Source organism: Notolepis coatsorum (genome assembly GCF_963971535.1).
Source record: "Notolepis coatsorum genome assembly, chromosome: 14".
Classification (NCBI taxonomy): Eukaryota; Metazoa; Chordata; class Actinopteri; order Aulopiformes; family Paralepididae; genus Notolepis; species Notolepis coatsorum.
The window spans coordinates 54556037-54573402 of NC_140178.1; the positions used below are offsets into that span (position 1 = coordinate 54556037).

At 43.7% G+C, this 17366-nt stretch overlaps 1 protein-coding gene across 1 annotated transcript in view; it reads right to left on the reverse strand.

Moving 5' to 3' along the window:
- Nucleotides 1-12037, reverse strand: part of thoc6 (THO complex 6) — a 97643-nt gene extending 85606 nt beyond the window's left edge. Inside the window, exons 1-3 of the mRNA XM_084329802.1 lie at nucleotides 11909-12037; nucleotides 11606-11697; nucleotides 10120-10184 (exon numbers count right to left, since the gene is read on the reverse strand). Of these exons, the coding sequence (XP_084185928.1) occupies nucleotides 10120-10184; nucleotides 11606-11697; nucleotides 11909-11923 (172 nt within the window). The 5' untranslated portion in view covers nucleotides 11924-12037. The remainder of the gene's footprint in view (nucleotides 1-10119; nucleotides 10185-11605; nucleotides 11698-11908) is intronic.
- Nucleotides 12038-17366: the final 5329 nt, after the last annotated feature.

The following is a 17366-nucleotide window of genomic DNA, read 5'->3' on the forward strand; positions in this document are numbered from 1 at the left end:
TATAACACAGATCTCCTGATACTACTATAATTGCAATGCAACAATGTCAGAAGTAATTATAGTTCCTAAACTACTGGTACCAGATCGTTGGAGCTCTGAATGGAGGGAGACGGAGTGAATAGCACGGGGGGAGCAAGAGAAGGATGGAGACGATATTCTCTGGAGTTCCTACTCCAGAGAGCTGCAGACCAACGTGGTATAATCCTGTCGTCGCTGGATAGGGGGTCTCGTACGGACCTGGTTCCTGTATTCCAAACGCCCAATGGCAGGTTTAATAGCTAATATTCCAAAAGCCCGATGGCATGGTCAATAGCTAGTTAGCCCTTTTATGCTAAGGCTAACCCACATGTAGTCAGTAGTAGTTAGTGTTGAAATATGACACGTATATCACGTAAATTTATAGCAGAGACATTCTCCCATCATTACACTATACAAAGTTTGTTTCCCTTAAATTCTCTCTCTCTAGCCAGCCAGAGGGCCACTCACAGATTCTTATCAGTGACCATAAAAACTCACACACACGTGGGGCGGCTAGGTGGTGTAGTGGTCTAAGGCACTCGCCACCAGTGTGGAGACGCTAGGATTCGCGTGTTCGAATCCAGCTCTCCACATTGTTTTTCAGTTTGGCTGGTCGTCCGCAGTAATACACATTGGCCGTATTACGGGGAGGGAAAAACTGAAGGGTGGGGATCGAACGTTGTGAACAAGCGACTCCTGCAAGTCGGTTGGTGCGCCTGCGCAGTAGAATCAGGAAGTGTCGGGGGCAGCGTGAGCCTCCCACGCGTTACTCCTCGACACTGAGAGGTCGAGCTGCGCAGGTGAAAAGATGCGACTGCTGTTACCTCAAGTACCGGAGGGGACTTGTGCTATGTATGACTTAGTCCACATTGCAGCCGGCTTGTGGGAGGCAAGAAACAGCGTTCGTGACAGGGGAGGGTTGAATTGGATGATACGAAATTGGGATGGGAGAAAATATAGAAAAATGGGAGAAAAAGTGGATCAAAAAAAAAAAAAATCACACACACGCTGCAATCAGCGTTTCCGTTAGCCGGTAATTACCGGTATTTGACCGGCAAAATCTGTTGACATATTTAATCTCTCCGGTCTTAATGTCCGGTGAAAATAATTCCCTCTAAGCACAATTTGATTATTTGAATTGTATTAAAATAGGCTAAAATTAAATAGCCTATGCGATGAACAAAACAAACATTACATTTGTTTCATCGTTGCTTCCAGGGTTCGAAATTAACGGGGGCTTGGGGCAAAATGCCCTTGAAAATTTACCAAATGCCCTCGAAAATCAGTTAAGGGGGGCAAGAAAAGCCCCCGACAGTTTACTAATTATATATATAATTATATATATGCTCTACAGTGCGAGCATTTCCCTCGTATTTGCCCCTAATAATATGTGTGTGTGCAAACCGGAAAAATCATTTATTTGCAGTGTGCGAGACAGAGGAGTGCAGATTACAAAACAGCTCCGCTGTTAATAGTTCAGATTGAAACTGGACTGAAATTCAGTTTTTGGGTGGAATGTTTGTTCCAAGGAGGGAGGGAGGCCCGCTGCGTGTTACAGGCACTTGAGAGGATGCGAACACAGACAGAGCGCTCTGCTTTCATCAAGCATTACACTGCCATCTTAACGTTAGCAAGCTAAGCATCTGCATAGCGCAACCTGTGTAACGTTAAGTAACTTGTGTTCGGCGGGGAAAGACCGTTCCATTTGTAACACAACTCCAAAGAATAACATCCAAATCCGATCCCAATGCGCATTTCCTTCATTCCACAGCGCTGAGCGCGCAACGTATTTCATTGATCGATCTGGCCAGAGCCTATACTCAAACGTTGCATGTGTGGGGTTTTTCATCAATTTGAAACAAGCCTCTTGACTGTTGGAATTAGGGATGTTAAAAATAAAATAGCTAATAATATTATTCAATATTAGACATTCATTGATCCAGAGGCAACCGGTTATTCGTCTGCTATTTGTAGATATATCAAGACAACAACACAACTTGCCCTCAGGGACAATAATATTTAATCTATTTAGATAGAGTATGTATGTATTATTTACAGATAATTGAAGGTACCTCAAAACATGAAACCAAGCCATGCTGTCACACATTGTGTGTGTGTGTGTGTGCGTGTGTGTGTGTGTTACGTGAACAATTGTCACTGTGCTCCTAAATTTCTGTGTGCTCCTAAATTTGTATTTAGATTTTATTTATTAACATTTTATTTAAGAACACATGTGCTCCTTGGGAAAAAGGTTAGCGTAGAGCCCTATATATGGAGACATTAACATTACGTTATCAAACATAGGGACGAAGACTGTAAAAAAAGAGTGTCAACAATGTTTTATAATCTTTATGTTAATTTATTATAAAAATGTTGTGCCCCCGAAATACAAAAAAAGCCCCCGAAAATCAATTAAGGGGGGCAAAAAAAGCCCTTGAAAAAAAAAGTTAATTTCTAACCCTGGTTGCTTCTAATAATGACAACGACGTTGTCAGCGAGAGCTTAGTGCTGGGTTTGCGAATGCATGTGCAGCTGCAGAGCCGGAGCTGCGGCACAGTGCAGTACTCCAATTCAGCCATTGGCAATTCAGCTGTTGGGTGGGGGGCGCTGCTGAGCGGTCCCCAGATAGAGCCAGAAAACAACTGAATCTGCTGCTCTGCATCGACATACTCTCGCAAATAAGTCATTGGGAGGTAGAGAGAGAGTCGTCACGCAAACCCACGATAATGTTGCCGTCTCTCTCTGCCAAATTTCTCAGTTCTTCGCTTGATATAATTAATACAAATGTCCAATATAACGGAATTCGTTAGCTCATAAAAATGTGATTATAAGGGCGGCTATGTGGCGTAGTGGGCAAGGCGCTCGCCACAAAATCTGGAGACGCTGGGCTTGCCTGTTCGAGCCCAGCGCTCCACATTTGCTTTCAGTTTAGGTGGTCGTCCGTACTAATACACATTGGCCGTATTAGGGGGTGGGAAACTGATGGGTGGGGATCGGGCGTTGTGGACAGCGACTCCTACAGGTCGGTTGGTGCGCCTGCACAGTAGAATCAGGAAGTGTCGGGGGCAGCGTGAGCCTCCCACGCGTTTCTCCTCGCCACTGAGAGATCGAGCTGCGCAGGTGAAAAGATGCGACTGCTGTTACCTCAAGTACCGGAGGGGACTTGTGCTATGTATGACTTAGTCCACATTGCAGCCGGCTTGTGGGAGGCAAGAAACAGCGTTCGTGACAGGGGAGGGTTGAATTGGATGATATGAAATTGGGATGGGAGAAAATATAGAAAATGGGAGAAAAAGTGGATACAATTTTTTTTTTTTATTATAAACAGACTGCTGTTTATTAATGTCGGGCAACTGCCCACAGACACCTATTTTTTTTTTTTAAACTTTGACCAGTCAGCTGGTTCTTTTCGCGTTTATCGCTTTTTCTGGTCAAGTATGACCGACAGAAACAGGTTGAATGGGGGTATAGATGGGGGGAAAGACACTGAGAAAGTACGGCTTGTCCGGGAGTCGAACTCGCTACCCCAGATCCGTGACGCGCACGGTTGTCCCCGACGCCGAAATAGCATTCGAGGTACGCGGTGAGCTACTGGAGCTCCCCCCACAGACACCCATTTGATTTAAAGTCGGCAGCAGCACGGAGTCTCGGGACTTATTTTATTTGGAATATAATGACTATACGCAAAAGTAGCCTAGTTTTAAAGGATAACTCCAACATTTTGGGAAATTAGCTTATTTAACATCTTCCCTGGAGTTAGACAAGAAGTTACATACCTTTTTTGTCTGTGCGTGCATTTAGCTTAGGGAACAGACGCTCCGTTAGCATAGCTTAGCTTCATCACTGGAAGTGAGGCAGGACAGTACCCTGACGTTCCCTACAGGTTTGTTGATATTCTCATTCCTTCAAAGGATCTGAACCGATTGAAGTTTATGGATACCATGACTTAAAATCCTCTTACCTTGACGATTTAAAGCCTCCCCAATTTAGAAAACAGTAATCCAATGGCTGGTATTGATATACTACTAACTACTGCACGCTAACGGAGCTAACCGGACACTCAAGCAGATAACGAGAGCAATGACTTCCTTTCTGGGGGGTTTCAAAATAAAAGAGCGACGTCTATAGCAGCGGAAAACGTTTATTTTGTACATTATCTAACGCTAACACGAACCAGGCCACGTGAGCGGATCGGCGCAGCCGAGAAATCCGCTCTTCGCTCTTTAAAGCTTGGTCCGCTCCGCTAATCGCTCATGTTGACCCCGCCCCCAAGTCGCTCTCCGCTCCCTCACCGCTCACCTTGAATCGAGCGCTCCCCGCTCCCCGCGCCAGATCGCTCGGCTTTTTTTAATTTTTTTTTGGAGCATGGTGTAAATTAGCTCAAACTACAACAGTCTACACCCCCTGGGCCCCTTAACAATTGTTTGTATTGAGCAGCATTGTAATTGTACCCATTCTGCAATGTTAAATAACGTTGTTTATCCATTCACTAGCTCTATTAAGCGATGATAGTTAGCCAAGCCACAATGCTATGGTCGCTGCCATTAACGTTAGCATGTAAGCTAACGACAACAACAATGGCGTCGATACTTTTCTAACAGGAGTGAGTGAAGGAGGAGGAGTGAAGCCTGAACAGGATATCACAGGTTCACCCTTCTCAATTCTCATTGGTTGAAAATGGCCTTCATGTTTGTACATCGCCATCTGTTGCTTTGGCATTGTACTACATGTATATTATTACATCAGTGTTAAACCACTGTGTGAGCGTCCCGAAGTGGATTGGAGCGGAGGAGAACTCTCGCTCCGGACGTCGCGCCGACCCATTTTAAAACCCACTCCTCGCTCACGTCAAAACCGCCCGCTCCGCTCCCCGCGCCGCTCACGCTCCGATCCGCTCACATGGCCCGACACGAACCTAAACTAACTTTAGGTTAGTTGTAACGTTAGTTTAGGTTCGTGTTAACGTTAGATAATGTACAAAATAAACGTTTTCCGCTGCTATAAACGTTGCACTTTTATTTTGAAAACCCCAGAAAGGAAGTCATTATATTTGCTTTACACATCCTGTTCTGCGTTAGCTCCGGTTAGCTCAGAGCGTCCAGTAGTTAGTAGTATATTATCAATACCAGCCATTGGATTACTGTTTTCTAAATTGGGGAGGCTTTTAATCGTCAAGGTAAGAGGATTTTAAGTCATGGTATCTGTAACTGAGGGGTACAATTCCCTGACTGTATTGATAAGTATGGTATCATTAACCACTACCGCTTTATGTACTTTAATTACTGGCCATACAGTACATGATATATGAATATGATGAACACTTCCCACAATGAAATCGGTTCCACACAAAGGTATAATCAAGTATTTAATGGAGCAAAAGGTACATAATATACTTTATATTATACTTTGAATGCACTTGTAAGGCAAAGGAATGTGCGTAGGCAAATCAACAATGAATGTCCATTCTCTGGTTACGCAGGAGGTAATTATACAACCTGAATCTTAGGGAATTATATCTATGGTACACTAGTAATATAGCGGGAGATACTGGAAGGGTCCCCCTGGTTGTAAGCCAGCAGGGGTAGAAGATCTGTCGGTAGTAGAGAGTCTGGTCAACGATGACTAAGGAGACTCCAGGTACAGGAGCCGGTGCAATAGCCTCTTGATCCACAGACGAATACAGCTGTTCTCCGTAGACTGTAGCTCCACAGTGAAGAAAGCTAGCCGGCCTCAGGCTCTCTGAGGCGCCGACTCGACTTGGCTCATCGCGGGGTAAATCCAACACGTGCAGGCGTCGGCGAATCTCCGCTCCATAAATCACAGGACCAAAGCAAATATATTCCAGCCGCAAAGGGCTATGTAGTCGTCGGGTAGATTAATCCAGTGTACATGTCCACACGGTTCTCGTCTAGGTCTCCTCGGGTGAAAGCGCAATGAAAGCAGCCCAGCCTGGATAAGAACTCTAGCTAATACGAGGAAGCGTTGGGGATGCTGGTCACTGTAGAACTTTAGCCGCACGATACACTATACACAAATAGACTATTATTGACTTAATAGAAATATGTCGCACTCGACGGTATAGCGCCAAACTCTGACAATTCAGTTATTAATTCGCATGCGGTCTCAATGCTCTATTCTGGGGCCAAACAGGCCATACTTCACCGCACGTTGTATCGTGGGTGAGACTTCAACTTATTGGGTAACTCTTAGACTAAGTAAGACTAAGTGCTTCTGTATTCACCTGCGCCGTATTTATATGCACGGCGAACAAACTAGTGCCAACCTCATTTCTGTCTCGTAGCCCTGGGCAAGGCCGGGCATGCACAGACATGTCTTGACGGTGACTTTGAACCTGACTCCGGAGGCGCGGCTCTGGCGCCGGTGGACCGCTGTCCAATAGGAGAATGAAATATTATGGTCTGGGCTAAAGGGATATTCCGTGTATATGTACAAGGAATATACAAGGGATATCAAACGATATACAAATACTATGCAATATATATCAATAAATAAATATATATATTCGGTTTAATCTGACCCTTTGTAACAGTATCCATAAACTTCAATCGGTTCAGATCCGTTGAAGGAATGAGAATATCAACAAACCTGTAGGGAACGTCAGGGTACTGTCCTGCCTCACTTACAGTGATGAAGCTAAGCTATGCTAACGGAGCGTCTGTTCCCTAAGCTAAATGCACGCACAGAGACAAAAAAGGTATGTATCTTCTTGTCTAACTCCAGGAAAGATGTTAAATAAGCTAATTTCCCAAAATGTTGGAGTTATCCTTTAAGTAAAAATATTATAAATCTACATGCCTTGATGATGTCATTCTTTTGTTTTGTTGTCATTCGTTTGCCTATCAATTGTTTTTAAGCTCAATAAACTCTGACCGGAATTTCTCTCATTTGACCGGTAGATTGAAATCTACCAGACACTGAGGCCGGCAACAATTTTTTCTAACGGAAACCCAGGCTGCAATATCCTCAACTGCCCCCCAAGACACACACACACATACATACACTTTCACTCCACACCCCCCACACTCTCAAAGCACACACGCACACATCTCCCCCACACGCACGCGCACGCACACACACACACACACACATACACCCTCACTCTCAACGCGCACACATTGTCTCCTTTGGTGAGAGATCTCACCAGACTAGCCCGGATCAAATAATTCAACTCATTGTGACAAAATGCCACAAGCCAACTAATATACGACCCGGTCAGTTACTGGTCACATACCACAGTCTCCATTAATCACAGATCGTTATCGATAGAGACACACACGCACAAATGCGCACGTAAATGTGCATACCACGCACTAATGCACGGCGGACATACTGGCTGACCAATACACACAGACACACAACGTGCACGCAGGACGAAGACCACAACCACACTGATCGATTGGGGGACCAATAAAACACCCTGACAGAGAAGGGACTTGGCTTCTTCTTCACTGCTCTGCTTGACTTCGACACGACTGCACTGACTGGACTGGACGGACGAGACTGGACTGACGGAACAATGACTTGACGGCATTTTCTTTCTTTTATACTCGACCGGCCGGTTGTAACAATCTAGATTTCAATTGTACCTTGCTATATTCACCTTGTATAATACTTTGCTTATTCACTTTTTATATTACATTGCTTGTTAACTTTTTATAATAAATACCTTCAAAAGTGTTTCATCTCTTATATCTTTAAATATCTTATTACAACTTTCACGACTGAGTCTAAAACGTGACATTAGTTGAATCCAGAATGCAGCTGGGTTCAGCCCAAAGTCTCTCAACGTTCCTTTATTATTTGCCCGTCTGCAAATCCATAGAAATTATTATTTACTTCACTTCTCTCAAACCATGTCACTCTGCTCTTCCAATGGTGGCTCGACAATATTGTTGTTGTATCTAACTAGCCGACCAGGGCCCCGTTCCCCGTACCTGGCTAACTGAGTTAGTAGGGGTGGGAATCACCAGTTTAATCACGATACGATACGATATCGATTCTTTGGACAACAATACGATATTATCCGATATCACACAGTCTGCCACGATACGATATGATACGATTCGATTCAGGTGCCTGCGATCGATATGAGACGATATTATGTGCCCATTTAATACAATCAGTAACATTTAAATCAACAAAAAAAAAGGCAATGGAAATATCATGACATTTTTATTTTTGAGCTCTTCCAGACATTTAAATGAAAAACAATCTATTGTTTTTAATACAAATAGACCTCCTGTTCACTGTTTTTGGTCCATTTTTCTTTTTTTTCTCTCGATATTAATATCCTATTCACTGTCACAGAGCTGTATTTTGGCTGGAAAAGCATATTGGGAGTCCCAAGGTGCAGTACCGGCCAGATCCTGTTAGTGGGGCTATCCCCGAGAATGCACCCTCCCAGTCCCCACTTCTCTCTGCCTATGGCACTGGGTTAGCTTGTTAGCTCACGCTAAAGTAACGTTATCTTCGATCTTTAACGCGACGTGGGCATAATGGAGTGACGAGGATTGCAAAGCAGGTTAGATGCATTGGACCCGTTGTGGAATAAAACAGCAGGGACATGTTTTGGGTCACAGAATAGGCACACTAGTGACGCTCTAGACACTACTGCTGTTGATGTTAACGGAGTTTGAGTTTCACAACACTGGGCGCGGGGCGATGACGTCGCCGTCGCCGGATTTTCAAAATAAGAGTATCGCAATATGAATCGATCTTTTTACGTGGCATCGATCCTATTTGATTATTGATAATAGATCGATATATCGATCTGGATCGATGTATTGTCCCACCCCTATGAGTTAGCTGGATAATTTTCAGCATAGCTTGACTTAAGCCAGACATTTCCATTCCCCGACGTTGGATTTTCTAAATCGCCATGGCAACAGATCAGAAAGTTTGAACCTGGTCGAGGGCAGGGTTAAGTTCAGTTAGCTGGATGAACCATGGCCACGCCCCCGGAAAGAGATGCCAGCTTGCTTCCTGAAATATTTCTCACAGTCTAGATCCCATTATGCCATTCTGAATTATGTTTTTGTGCTTCGTTTGAAATGTAAAATAATAGGTCTACCTAAAATGCTGATAATAAATCATATTCAGCCTATGAATTTACTTTGTCCTATATAATGCACGTCATATTTTGCGTTTGTTGTCGTTGCTTCGCTCAGCGAGAGCTTGCTGCTGGATTTGCGGAAGGCATGCAGCTGCAGACCCACAGAACCCACCAGCTTTGCTGGCACAGTGCGGTCCCCAGACCTGGAAAGCTGCTCTGCGGGTCTGCAGCTGGATGCTTCTTGCAAACTAACTGCGGCCGGCTCGCGCTGATAACAGCTTTCATTGTTGGACCGGCTGCTTGGTGGAGCAACGATGAAACGAATGTAATGAATCGTTCGTCGCATGGGCTATTTAATTTTGGCCTGTTTTGGTACGGTTCGGGTGGTCAAGTTGTGCTTGGAGGGAGTCGTTTTCACCGGACATTATGACCAGCACCAAGTCGTTGGGAGGTGGAGATATACATCACGCAAACCCACGATAATGTTGCCGTCTCTCTCTGCAAAATTTCTCAGTTCTTCGCTTGATATAATTAATACAAATGTCCAATATAACGGAATTCGTTAGCTCATAAAAATGTGATTATAACAGACTGCTGTTTAGTGTCGGACCGACTGCCCACATACGCGGTCTATTTTATTTCAAGTCAGCAGCAGCACGGAGTATCGAGGGACTTATTTTATTTGGAATATATGAATGACTGTATACGCAAAAGTAGCCTCGTTTTAAGTAATAATATTATAAATCTACATGCCTTGAGGATGACATTCTTTATATAGCCTGCATATCAATTGTTTTAAAGCTCAATAAACTATGACCGGAATTAATCTCATTTGTCCGGTAGATTGAAATCTTGCAGGTCACGGAGACCGGCAACAATTTTTTCTAACGGAAACCCTGATTGATACTCAGCTGATAGAGTTGTACCCTTCCTGCTGACTTGTTGTACAAAACCTGTAAGTTGCTTTGGCTAAAAGCATCAGCTAAATGACTAAATGTAAATGTGAATGGCTACGGCTATTAACATACCTGAGAAAGTTAGGACAGGTTTCTGGCTCAGGTCAGTTGCATCTGGGCTTAGAGCTGAAGAGAGGCTAGAGAGGGGTATTAAAACAAATGTTATATAATTTACACATTAATATCACATACATTATACCTTCATAACAGATGGGGAAAATGTGTCTTGCCACAGATGACTTTGGCTACACTTAAATACTATAAATACTGCTGAGGCCCCGACGTTACATTTACCTTTACGTTACAATGAACTAGATTCTTGTACCGGATCTCCTCTCTGGTAAACAAGAATACCCTGAAGACTCTGGCAGGAGCACTCATTCAAAGGTACTACGACTATGCTTGCACCTCATGGTACCAAAGCACCTCAAAGGCGCTAAAAACAAAATTACAAACATCACAATACAAACTGGTCAGACTACTGCTTGACCTTACTCCTAGAACCCACCTCACCCCTGCCCACTTTGACAACCTAGGATGGCTTAGAGTAGACGACAGGACAGAGTACAGCAACTTGCAATGGGCCTGGTCTACAAGATACACTACACGACTAAGGTACCCATGTACATGTTAAAATACTTCCCAAAGGTCAGTGAATACCACGACCACAACAACAGAGGGAGCTCCACAAATCATGTTAAACCCAGATTCGGCTCAAACAAGGGACTAAACATGTTTCGCAATTATGCCACATCAATGTGGAACGCCCTACCCACAGCTGTAAAGGAATGTGAATCACTACCCACTTTCAAAACCACTCTCAAAGAGCACCTACGGGAGACTGGAATTCAAACTGGCCCCTGTAAATGTCCTAACCCAACCCCCTCCAATGTAGAGTAAATGTCCTAACCCAATAATACACAAGACCCTCTTCTTGGGACCAAGTAAGGTTTCGTCGATAATCCAATGTACAGTTACCCCCCCAACCCCACCCACCTCCAATGTACAGTTTGCCCACCCCACCTACCCAACCTCCTCCAATGTACAGTTTCTTCGTCAAATGTATATACTCTTTTTTTAGACTCTTTTTGTATCACAAACAGTACTGTATTTGTAAATTTGATGTCATAAATGTATAGATGTAGCAGTAATGTATCTGTATGTCATAAATGTTATGATGAATAGAAAATGGGGGACCCTGATGTAAACAAGACGAAAGTCTTTCTCTGGTCTGCATCCCCTTAACAATTGTGTGTATTGAGCTGTACTGTACCGAATACACTACCTAACGTTGTGCAAGTGGTCAATTGTACCCATTCTGCAATCTGTTCATACAATTTAATTTCCAATCAATCAATCAATCAATCAATCAAACCTTTGTACGTTATTTCATAAAATACAGTTAACTACAGCACACATTTGAAGCATCATAGATGGGTAAACACAACTGTAACTAATGGCATTAATAACGGGCCCACTTCGGGTGTGTCAGTGTCATGAGCCAATGTTTGCTGTGTAAGGTTATTTGAACAGTTCACTCTACTGTCCATCCTCTGACCTGAACAGCGCTATGTCGCCGTAATTGTTGCCTGCTGCCAGAAAGCGACCACAGGGAGAGAAACTCTGGGAGAAGACGGACATGTGGAGACGCTGAGGAAGAGCGGAGAGGACATAATTATCTTTCTAATACACCACTGTTTCCATGATTTTCGTAGTCACGTTGTGCGCACAAATCACATTTTGTTAAACAAGAGCGGTGCAGTGTTTTTTTGTCGCACAGCAGCAGTGCCATCACGCCAAATCACGGACAAAGCTAAATTAGTTTTCAATTCATACTAGAAAATGATCTTCAAAACATTACCTCGATGGGGCCCATATTGTCCAGATCAATACAATGATTTCCAATGTAAAATGTTTCCAATTCCACCAGAATTAAACTCGGAAGAAAGAGGTGTGCAGCAAGACAGTGTCTTCCAGCGTCTCCATTCAAAATCAGTCGCGGATATAATACGTCACTCGAGCAAACGAGGAATCTGGGTCTTGAACTTCCGAGTAGTATTACATTTGATCAGTAGGCAGGCAAATCATAAAAAAAAGCAGCTTGGTATATGCATTAGTATATATTTTGTGGTGTTCTGGTCTGTTAGACCCATTTCAGTATTTACTAAAAATAAATATTATACAATAAATTATTTGTAATCTTTATATTATTATACTTATTTATTACATGGCGTTTTCACATTCGCCGAAATGCTTGCTTGTGATTGGTCAATAGCCCCCCGACAGCGGTCATTATCAGACAATAATTGATTGATTGATTGATTGAAAAGTTTATTAACAGATTGCAGAATTGGTACAGTACAGTACATCTCAATACATACAATTGTTAAGGGGATGCAGACCAGAGAAAGACTTTCGTCTTGTTTCCACCAGGGTCCCCCATTTTCAATTCATCATAACATATATGACATACATGACATACAGATAGACAGTACTGCTACATCTATACATTTATGACATATCAGATTTGCAAATACAGTACTGTTTGTGATACAAAAGTGTCCAGAAAAGGAGTGTATATACATTTGGCGTAGAAACTGTACATTGGAGGAGGTTGGTGGGGTGGGGTTGGGTGGGTTGGGTGAGGGCTGTACATTGGAGGTGGGGGGGGGGGGGGGGGGGGGTTGGGTAGGGGACACACACACATTTTACACTGTACATTGGAATATTGACAAAGCCTTACTTGGTCATTTACTGTACAACTAGGTTAGGACATTTGTAGGGGCCAGTTTCGAATTGCAGTCTCACGTAGGTGTTTTTTGAGAGTGTTTTTGAAGGTGGGTAGTGATTTACATTCCTTTACAGCTTTAGGCAGGGCGTTCCACATTGATGTGGCATAATTGCGAAACGTGTTTAGTCCCTTGTTTGAGCCGAATCTGGGTTTTACATGATTTGTGGAGCTCCCTCTGGTGTTGTGATCGTGGTATTCACTGACCTTTGGGAAGTATTTTGACATGTACATGGGTACCTTGGTCGCGTAGTGTATCTTGTAGACCAGGCCCATTGCAAGTTGCTGTACTCTGTCGTCTACTCTAAGCCATCCTAGGTTGTCAAAGTGGGCAGGGGTGAGGTGGGTTCTAGGAGTCAGGTCAAGTAGTAGTCTGACTAGCTTGTTTTGAGATGTTTGTAATTAGTTTTTTAGTGCCTTTGAGGTGCTTTGGTACCATGAGGTGCAAGCATAGTCGTAGTACCCTTGAATGAGTGCTCCTGCTAGAGTCTTCAGGGTATTCTTGTTTACCAGAGAGGAGATCCGGTACAAGAATCGCGTTCGTTGGTTGACTTTTTTTATTACATTGGATGCCATTTTGTCACAGGAAAGATTAGCCTCTAGGATGGAACCCAGGTAGGTAATTTCATCTTTCCTTGTGATAATATTGTCACCCACTGTAACCGAGAAGCCGTCGGTCTTGCTGAGTTTGTTATTTGAGCCGAAGAGAATGGACTCTGTTTTGCCCATGTGTAATGATAGTTTGTTGTCGGCGAGCCATATGCAGATTTTGCCTAGTTCCGAGCTGAGGGCTTTTTCAACCTGTAACTTGTTCTTGTCAGAGACCAGCAGGGCTGAGTCGTCCGCAAACAGGAACAAGTTGCAGTCACAAGCTGACGACATGTCATTTGCATAAATTAGGAATAGTAGCGGTCCTAGTATGCTTCCTTGTGGAACACCACAGCTCACTGTGAGGGGGGGGGATAGGGTACCGTTTACTTCCACCATCTGTTCCCTCCCCTCCAGGTAGGATTGTATCCAGCTCACTGATAAACTATCAAAACCAATTGCTTTTAGCTTGTCAATCAGAATGGTGTGATTGACAGTGTCGAAGGCCTTTTGTAGGTCCAGCATGACCATGCCGCAGTATTTGCCCGCGTCCACCTCTTGTTTGATGTGGTCGTTCAAGTAGAGAAGGCATGTGTCAGTGGAGTGGGATGTTCTGAAGCCAGATTGGAATTCGTAGATTAGATTTTTTTCCGCGAGGTACTTTTCGATCTGTTCGTATACTATTTTTTCCATGACTTTCGAGATGGATGTAAGGATAGAAACAGGGCGGTAGTTACCCGGGTCTAATTTGCTGCCCTTTTTGTGCAGGGGTGTTACTCTCGCAATTTTGAAGTCCTTGGGGACGTGTCCCTGTTTTATGGAGAGGTTTATTATGTGTGTGATGACTGGGGTGATGGCTGCTGCTGAGTCTCTGAGGAATTTGGAGGGGATGTTGTCATGGCCAGTGGCCTTGTTTGGTTGGAGGGCGCTCAGTTTTTTGAGTACCTCATCTGTAGTTACTATTTCCAGTTTGAAGTCGTCTTTGTGGACGCCTAGGTTCATGTAGTATGCTACTATGTGTTCTACCCCATACTGCCCTGAGTGGGAGGGTAGTTTGTTTACCAGTGTTGTGGCTATGTTTGTGAAGAAAGTGTTTAAGTAATTGGCTACATCCAGCTTGTCTGTGATGAGCGTGTTGTCCGTCTTTATGTTTATGTTTGAGAACCTGGTTTTGAGTTTTTTACTGCAGCCTAGTTGATTGTTGAGTAATTTCCAAAGTTCACGTGGTTTATTTTTGTTTTCCTCGGTTTTGTCATTGATGAAATTTTTTTTAGCAGTTTTGATCATGGAGTTTACGTCATTTCTTAGTCTGTTTCTTTCTAGTTTGAGTTCAGTCACGTGGTCTTGGAGTTCACTGCTCGTGCTTTTGGTAAGCTTTGACTGACTTTTACGAAACTCAGAGCATTTTTTGTCTCTGGCTTTCATAGCGGTCAGTATTTCAGTGTGCATCCATGGCTCAGCGCGATTTTTTACCCTGGTGGTTCTTAGGGGGGCCATTTTGTTTAGTATTGATGAAAATTTGGTTTTGAAGCCAAGCCAAGTTTCTTCAACCAGTGTACCATTGAGTTCATCTGACCAGTCCAGACTCTCCAGTTCAAGGTTAAAGGCCTCGCTAGAGTAGGTTTTGAGGTCTCTAGATGTGACTGTTTTGTGACAGCCAGCCTTTAGTTTTAGCTTTTTGCGGGTACAGAATATCATGTAATGATCACTTAACCCGCATGCTATAACCCCTTTACTGGAGATCTTGGACTTGTCAGAGGTCAGTATGAGGTCAATGGTAGTCTGAGTTGATTCACATATCCTTGTGGGTTGGGTGATTAGTTGGCTGAGGCCGTGCAGATCACAAAACCTATTGAAGGATTTGAAGACGGGTGCATTTTTTTGTTGCATATCCGTGTTCCAATCCCCAATAAGAATTTTTTCCGCATCCTCAGCTCCAGCTAAGCACACATCCAAAGTATCATAAAAGCCAGTTTGATCTGGCGGTCTGTATATTGTGCCGACTAGAACAGATTTTGCCCTTTCAAATAAAATTTCCACCCATACGGTTTCAATTGCCTCATGATGAAGGTCAGTACGGGTAATGAATTTGGTGTCCTTATGTATGTACATACAAACACCACCTCCATACTGGTTTCTGTCATTACGGACTATAGTATAGTTCTCTATTTCTATTTCAGGGTCTGTTACAGATGGATCAAGTTTAGTTTCAGTAAAGCAAATTATGTCTACCTTACCGCTCATAAACAGGTTTCTTAATTCGTCCAGCTTATGCTTAATGCTGTTTACATTAAGGTGAAAGATGTGTAGTCCGTTTTTATTAGCTGTGTTATTGATGTCTTCGAGTTCCAGGTAATGGTCTTCTGGTGCTGCTGTGGGGGAGGGAGGGGGGGGGCTTTGTTGTTGTCTCCGTGAGGACTGTGTGTTGGTGTGTGGGGAGGGGGAGTCCTTTGTCCTTTCTTTTCTGGCGGCAACCTTTTGTTCTCCTGGGCTGGTAAACATAGCCAGCCTGGCTAGGTTGGCTAGTTTATCAGGCGATTTGTCCGTGGGGTTGCCGGTTGGGGGGGCTTTGTTGACGTGGGTGGGAAGGGGGGAGGGGGGGGGGGGTCGGGACCCGCGCCGTGCTGGTACAACAAAGGACTCGGTCCAGAGTCCTTTGTTCCTGGATGTTTTCGCCGTTAGCTCCGCTGGCTAGCCGGCTATCGGGCGTCGTGATGTTTAAATCCCGCGTCGGGATGGTCGTCATGGTTTCGACCCTCGGTTCACCTCCTCTCGTCTCTGCCTCACGTGTGCTCGTCTGCTGCGGCGTCATTTGGGAAGAGTTGCCGTCCGCTGTGGGACAATAATGACCGCTGTGATGTCGGTAAAAGCCTTATTTAGGGGATCTAGAGTTTTATTGGAATGAATGTTAAAATCACCAACAATTAAAATGTTATCTGAGCGCATAACAAGCTCAGAGATGAAAGTTGAAAATTCATCTAGGAAGAGGGTGTAAGGGCCTGGGGGGCGGTATAGGACAGCCATTACAAAGGATGCAGTGGAGGTAGGAGTCAGACCGCCACACTTTCTGTTGGGTGGAGAGGGATGCAACAGGAGCACCTCAAACGAGGAAAACTTACAGTTTGCGTCGGATGTAAAGTTGTGCTTAGAGTCATAAATTAGAGCAACTCCGCCTCCTTTCTTGGAGGTGCGTGCGATGTGGGAGCTACTAAAATTAGGGGGTGAGGCCTCGTTTAAGGGCAGAAAGTCATTAGGTTTAAGCCATGTCTCACTGAGGCCCAATAGGTCGAGACTATGGTCTGTTATCAGTTCATTTACCAAAAGAGCTTTGGTTGGCAGCAGTGGCGTCGTTAGCCCTGGGCTTCCGGGGCTTTAGCCCCGGATGTTTTTCTCCTAGCCCCGGATCTAAAAAAAAAAAAAAAAAAAAAAAATTGTTTACATTTTTTTTTTTTTTTTTTTTTTTTTACATTTTTTTTTTTTTTTATGTCAGCATCCCCATTGTCTGTGCTGAATGTTTGTTAGTGTTTGGTATTTTTTGTTGGTTTTTAGTACTTTTAAACATTTTTAGTAAGTAGTTTTCATTTGATCCTATAATTCTTTCATTCACCGATTTGTGGACTTTTTTTTTAGTGTCCTGAAAGGCGCCTTATAAATCAAATGCATTATTATTATTATTATCATCCAGGAGGGAAAAGACACTTTGGATAGTAGGGACTGCATCTCTGCGTGTCCTGACCAGGAAACACTTTGCAACTGTGATCTCCTCTGGCAATAGTTGGATATTGTAATGTGTGGCGAGGGGTTGCAGCAATTCCACTGAGAGAAACTGGTCTGAGGCTGGTTAACATGCCTGTATGCCTCTCATAAATTGTTATCCAACTCATGAGAACCTGCTTTCAAGCTCTTGCAGCATTCTGTCGACGACTGGATAGAACAGTCTCTG